The sequence below is a fragment of the Berghia stephanieae genome, chromosome 11, assembly GCF_034508935.2.
Source record: "Berghia stephanieae isolate SIO BIC M18660-M18661 chromosome 11, UCSD_Bste_1.3, whole genome shotgun sequence".
In the NCBI taxonomy this organism is placed as follows: Eukaryota; Metazoa; Mollusca; class Gastropoda; order Nudibranchia; family Aeolidiidae; genus Berghia; species Berghia stephanieae.
The window spans coordinates 4,549,948-4,557,447 of NC_088370.1; the positions used below are offsets into that span (position 1 = coordinate 4,549,948).

Below are 7,500 nucleotides of genomic sequence, written 5' to 3' on the forward strand. Positions count from 1 at the left end.
TCTTTGTTATTGTTTTTTGTTTTTTTTTTTTTGTTTGTTTTTTTTTTGGTTTTTTTTTCCATCCGCGTTTATGAGTAATTCTCACTAACTGTATTAACCAGACTATAAACGTTTAAGGTTACACCTAATTTTGCGTGTCGGTCCGTTATACTTCCGGATGGCAATGTTGTGAGCTTCTTAGCCAAGTGCATACTATCTATAGATAGTATGCACTTGGCTAAGAAGTTCACAACATTGCCATCCGGAACTATAACTGACCAACACATAAAACGGTGTGTAACCATGAACGTTTATAGTCTGGTTAATACAGTTTAGTGAGAAATACTCATAAACGCGGATAGCAAAAATCAATAACAAAGGCCCGAATGACGCCATCGTCAAACTATCTTTAGTTTGGGGTCATAATAATCGTTTGATGTCTGAGGTAAACGTTTTCTGGACTTTTTTTTTAAGGTCTGCGTTCGGCAGTCTGCCTGACTACTGTTGGTGGTCTATTGTTTCATTATAATGCATAATGAATTATTCGTCATTACTCTGGCTTTCGATATGAATTGCATAATTAATTATCATTACTGTATAGATCAATGCCAGCCGTACTCTTGAGTAAACGCTTTTTGTTTTGTTTTTTAGTGGGAGCGATCTATATTAACTTCCCATGTGCTCGAGGTCATTGGTCACATTGCAAAATGTGCTCAAAGTGACCCACATAGTGAAAAGTGCTCACAGCTTTCGAAATATCTAACATCACGATTGGTCATTTTGTTCAGTTTGACACCTGTGTATGTTTTTAACTTTCATAAACAAAGCAGCGTGTTTACAATTTTAAAGAAATATCCAATCGTTTTACAGCAACAAATCATGTGATTGATGACTTGGTTGGACGAAAACCTGAATATAGATCGCTCCCATTATGACAGTGCTGTGTTTGAAAAATCTTGTAAAGCTACGCATTTAGCTTCGATCGTTTAAAATTGGTCACGTTGAAATAATTTAATATTGATATTTTTTTTCACCCTCAGCCTATACTATTGTTGTGATACGAGTGCTTAAAAAATTAGCAGGTCCTTATGGTTGTATGTACCATCGTAACCCATAGAAAAATTGGAGAAAACCTTTCAACTTTAATCGTGCATGAATTCACTTGTTTTGATCCTTTCATTATGCTTTTATTCGAAATATCGATTTTGGCTTGTTTTTCTTTTGTTTTACTTATTTTGTTTTTGTTTTTTTGTTTTTTTTTTTTTGGTTTTTTTTTTTTTTGGGGGGGGGGGTGGTTTGTGTGTGTTTACGAGAGAGAGAGAGAGAGAGAGAGAGAGAGAGAGAGAGAGAGAGAGAGAGAGAGAGAGAGAGAGAGAGAGAGAGAGCATGTAATAATATTATTACTCTTTGAGTCAATAATTAATGCGCATTTGAGACTGCGCCAATGTTATCGCCTAAAGCGAAGAAAAATAAATTATTTTATCCAGCCCTCCCCTCCCCTCCTCTTTCCTCGGGGTGTTCATCGACAAAGCCTTCCTTCCTTCCTTGTCGGTGTTTTGTCAGGTCTAGAACAGACGACATGCCCCCAACCAATGCCTCGTTCTCCTTTTAATGTAATAGTGTTTATTATCTGCATTGACGTAGAAATTAACATGAAAAAGAAAGAAGGAATATGCAGTATAATAATAATAATAATAATAATAATAATAATAATAATAATAATAATAATAATAATATTGTTGATGTTCTGCCTTAAGAATATGTATAATTATTCAAGAAAGAAAAAAAAATCCCACAAAAACAAAAACAAAACAAACAAAAAAAACCCAAAACAACCTCAAACATAACAATCACAATATCAGAAATTCTTCTTCTTCTTCAAGTACCAAGTCTGTGCCAGACATCGGTGATCATGGTACGCCATTCATCTCTCTGATCAGATAACCTCAGAAAACTAATATTACTCTTCTCTTTCTTTGTCACCCAGCTGTTCAAACTATTCAAATATGTTTTTCTTGGTCTACCTTTACTCTTTTAACTTCTATCGTTCCTGTGAGAGCAAGATGTTCAATATATTTATGTCGATTTATCAGATATATACAACAATAAGAAATACAACCACCATACACCACCCACCTCCTATAGCATAATTTGATGAGACTCTCCAGAGACTCCACCTCCGCTATAGCTCTCATCTGCTCTTTATAATTTGAATTTGTGTTCAACACTAGCTACCGATTCACTAATTAAGACCTCAAAATTTTGTATTGATTAGAAATTCACATGAAAAATAAAGAAGAAATATGCAGTAAAATAATAATATTGTTGATGTTCTGCCTTAAGAATATGTGTAATTATTCAAGAAGAAAAAACCCCACAAAAACAAAAAAAAAAACAAACAAAAAACAACCTGAAACAAAACAATCACAATATCAAATATATACAACAATAAAAAGCACAACCACCATACACCACCCCACCTCCTATAGCATAATTTGATGAGACTCTCCAGAGACTTCACCTCCGCCATAGCTCTCATCTGCTCTTTATAATTTGAATGTGTGTTCAACACTAGCTACCGATTCACTAATTAAGACTTCAAAATTTTGTATTGATTAGAAATTAACACGAAAAATAAAGAAGAAATATGCAGTAAAATAATACTACTATTGTTGATGTTCTGCCTTAAGAATATATATAATTATTCAAGAAAAAAAAACCAATAATAACAAAACCCACAAAAACAAAAAAAAAATAAATAAACAAAAAAAATAACCTGAAACAAAACAATCACAATATCAGATATATACAACAATAAAAAGTACAACCACCATACACCACCCACCTCCTATAGCATAATTTGATGAGACTCTCCAGAGTGAGACTCCACCTCCGCTATAGCTCTCATCTGCTCTTTATAATTTGAATTTGTGTTCAACACTAGCTACCGATTCACTTATTAAGACTTCAAAATTATATTTTGTATTGATTTGTGAATCCAACACCGTTGCTTCACACCCATAGATAGGTCCTATAGATAGAATGCGCTTGGCCAAGGAGTTCACAACATTGCCATCCGGAAGTATAACGGACCAACACACAAACTCTGTGTAACCATGAACTTTTATAGTCTGGTTAATACAGTTTAGTGAGAACAACTCACAAACGCGGATGGCAAAAACAATAACAAAGGCCTGATTGACGTCATCTGCATACTATCTATAGATAGTTTGCGCTTGGCTAAGAAGCTCATAACTTTGCCATCCAGAAGTATAACGGACCAACACACAAAACTATGTTTAACCACGGACGTTCATAGTATAGATAGTTCGAAGATGACATCACTCAGGTCTTTGTTATTGTTTTTTGCCATCCGCGTTTATGAGTACTGCTCACTGAACTGTATTAACCTGACTATAAACGTTCATGGATACACACAGTTTTGTGTGTTGGTACGTTATACTTCCGGATGGCAATGTTATGAGCTTCTTAGCCAAGCGCATACTATCTATAGATAGTATGCGCTTGGCTAAGAAGCTCAAAGAAGTATAACGGACCAACACACAAAACTGTGTGTATCCATGAACGTTTATAGTCAGGTTAATACAGTTCAGTGAGCATTACTCATAAACGCGGATGGCAAAAAAAAAAAACAACAACAAAGACCTGAGTGACGTCACCTTCGAGCTATCTATAGAAATGTGATATTGTATTATTTCATCAACAGTTTAAAAGTCTCTTATCTATTATTATTCTTCTCAACATCCATTTAAAATGTCATTCATAATTTTCCATCCCCAGTTTAACTACGTTGTCTGCCAGCTGACATGCATCTTGTTCGGCCTGTACCTCCGCCTGTTCCTCCCTGCCAATAAGGTGTCAGCCAAATGGAGAAGTCTATACTGTCTTATCACGGGTCTAGCCACAGTTTACTTTATGATTGGCTGGTATGTATGTGTGATTTTGGTTGCTTTGGGGTTTTTGGGGGTTTTTGTTTGTGTTTGTTTGTTTTGTTGTATTTTTTTTTTGTTTGGGGGGGGGGGGGGTTGTTGGTTGTTTGTTTTTTAATATAGGGGTGTTTTTTTTTGGGGGGGGGGGGGTGGTTCTTTTCGGTTCTTTCTTGTATGCACTCATGTGCACCTAGTAATTGATTGAATGAATAAAAATACAACAAACAAAAAGTAGAATCCAAAATAATCGTAGTAAGTGTGAACCACTGCAGCAAGTTTGTATTCCATACGAGTGGATCAGCCGCTGGTGGAGCATTTAAAGGTACGTTGGTGAAATAAATCTATGAATTTTATTTCCTTTTTTATTTATTTTTTTTTAAATTTATTTTTTTAATTTTCAACATTATAATAGTCAAAGTTGTCCATTCAGTAGTGTAAAACAAATAAGCTCCCCCCCCCCCCCCCCCCCCCCCACCCCGAACTCTATTATTAATGTTATTGTGATTATTAGTATTATTTAATATTATTATTATTTATTATTATTATTATCATTATTATTATCAATATTATCATATTTATTCCTAGGGCGGTATGGCAGGTGCTTTTACAAGTGCTAGTATCTTACGTCATCATGAGAGTTTTGACACATCACAGACATATGGGAATGTAAGTGAATTCATTGCTTCTTCTTATTTTGATCTCATCCTCCTCCTCCTAATCATCCTCCTTCTCCACCTCATCCCTTTCCTCCTCCTCCTCCTCCTTCTCCAATGTCTTCTTTGTTCCTAGTATATTTATTGTTCTACTCTCGTGTCCATACTTGCCACACTATAATTTTCCCCTTCATACTCGTCATTTCCATTGCTTAGAATTATTTTTTATTTTAGATTGGGACCCCGGTTTTATTGTATGGTCTGGAGTAGACATTTGATGGGCAACTTGATGAATGAAGCCAATGATTGCCTATTGGTCAACTGCCCTATACTGACAAAACATGTTGCTTTGTTATTTTGGGTTTGTTTTTGTTTTTGTTTTTTGTTTTGTTTTTTTTGGTTAGTAGAGAACCCACAAAGTTTGTAGGTAAATAAAGGCTTATTGCGGACATTAAGATAGACAGAGAAGAATCTTTTGAGTCAAAGAGCTAGCTTTGTGAGATTTTGGGTGGTGATTTCATTTTGTGCCTCACCTATGGAACACTGGGGCTGATTAAGACCATATTTCCAAGTATTTTATTATTTTTGTTATTCATATCTCATGGATGGAACAGCAGCGTAAATTTAACACATTGGACGATGCACTGGAGTCATTTTAGGATAAAGAAGATAATGCTTTACATCCGGATGACCTCAAATATGTCCATCTCCAAAATCACTGGTGAAAATGCTGCTTCTAAGCGCATACAATGAAGATGTCTGAAGAGCTGGCTGGAACCCTTGAGCCTGATTTTTAGATCATGCTGTGAATCTTAAGACCATACCACTACACTATAACAATGCAAGTTTTGGGCAATCATGACCCATGAACGTTATATCTTAATTCTGATTTTAGTTGATATTTAGGTGACATTCTCTGTGTCTACTATGTCTCTGTACTTAAGTAAATGGGTCACAATGGGAATCATCTCATTTGTCTGGCCTTTCCTCTTTTTGTGAATATTTAATTGAACTGTAAAATATAAAAAGAAATATTGTGATTTTTTTCATCATTGAATTTGTTTCTAAGTTCAAAGTACGCTTCCCAAGTTTAAAACATTTTAAAACAATTATTCATGGGGAAAAAAGTAATAAATGTAAGTTTTTGTTCAACACGGAATTTTTTTTAATTCTTTAATTAAGATCAGATGTTTTGCAAAGAAGATATAGATGTTATGTCTGTTGCCTATGGCTGGTCTATATCATTGCTTATCTAAAGATGGCATTAGATGGAACTTGAATATAACATTTTTGTTTCATCTATCTTTTAACCCCATTACCCAATTACTGCACTTTTGTAGGCGAGTCAAAAACAAAAGTGAGGGAAAAAAAAAAAGAGAGTAACACATTTGTCGAACATCTCTCATTGTTTACATGTAGCTATTTTTCCTTGCATGGATCAAATGTGGTAATGAGAACTGCTGAGCCAAAGATGAATTCATGTTATTGATGATTTACTGTTTTGTGTGTCTTTCACAGGGCTGTGTTTATTTATGCCATGGGTCATTTGTTGGTGACCTATGTATTTGGTCTGTTCAAGCCCTTGGGACACAGTTGCTATGACCCCACATAGTAAGTGTGTTATTTTTACATATGTCTGGGTTTTGACATATATTATAAATTACAATCCAAACCAACCACAAACCAAGTAGATTTCCTGGACACAACTGTCTGCCTCCAAACTGACATGTTCAGACGCACAAAAAAAACAAACAAATACCACACACCCCCCCCCCCTCCACCCTATACAGTGACAAAGACTCCAACCACCTACCCACAATAATAGGGGCAGAGTGGCTGAGCGGTACAGTCTTCGCTTCGTACTCGAATATTACCGAGTTCGATCACCCGCCGCTGCACTGTGTGGCCTTGAGCAAGTCACCTCGCCCTAGCTCAATTTGCGGCGCTGCACTGCGGCTGATGCCTGGGTTATTCCAGTCTTCCCTTTGAATAGACCCTAGAGACAAATTCCCCCTTTGGGATGAATAAAGGATATTTTATTTCTTTTATTTATTTTTTATTTTAAATAATACGTGTAATGATAGAACAGTGATTAACCAACCTGTCCTCAAATAAAACAATATTCAACAACGAGACAAAAGGCGAAGAAGAAGAAAAGGCCCTTAATCAGAGCCGTCACACAATCACACACTGACCTACATAAATAGGACAAATGGTACAAGCACAATAGAAAACAACATATTATGGTTCAACCCATCGTTCAACAACTCAACCACCAATCACACACTGACATATATAAATAGGACAAATGGTACAAGCACAATAGAAAACAACATATTATGGTTCAAACCGTCATTCAACAACTCAACCACCAATCACACACTGACATATATAAATAGGACAAATGGTACAAGCACAATAGAAAACAACATATTATGGTTCAACCCGTCATTCAACAACTCAACCACCAATCACACACTGACATACATAAATAGGACAAATGGTACAAGTACAATAGAAAACAACATATTATGGTTCAACCCGTCATTCACCAACTCAACCACCAATCACACACTGACATATATAAATAGGACAAATGGTACAAGCACAATAGAAAACAACATATTATGGTTCAAACCGTCATTCAACAACTCAACCACCAATCACACACTGACATATATAAATAGGACAAATGGTACAAGCACAATAGAAAACAACATATTATGGTTCAACCCGTCATTCAACAACTCAACCACCAATCACACACTGACATACATAAATAGGACAAATGGCACAAGCACAATAGAAAACAACATATTATGGTTCAAACCGTCATTCAACAACTCAACCACCAATCACACACTGACCTACATAAATAGGACAAATGGTACAAGCACAATAGAAAACAACATATTATG

The 7,500-nt window shown here is 35.6% G+C and overlaps 1 protein-coding gene across 1 annotated transcript in view; it reads left to right on the top strand.

The window, feature by feature from the left end:
• LOC144957226 (membrane-bound glycerophospholipid O-acyltransferase 1-like) overlaps positions 1 to 7,500 on the top strand; it is a 38,219-nt gene that overhangs the window by 13,750 nt on the left and 16,969 nt on the right. The window contains exons 2-4 of the mRNA XM_078888297.1: positions 3,781 to 3,926; positions 4,515 to 4,595; positions 6,101 to 6,193. Coding sequence (XP_078744423.1) covers positions 3,781 to 3,926; positions 4,515 to 4,595; positions 6,101 to 6,193 — 320 coding nt within the window. The remainder of the gene's footprint in view (positions 1 to 3,780; positions 3,927 to 4,514; positions 4,596 to 6,100; positions 6,194 to 7,500) is intronic.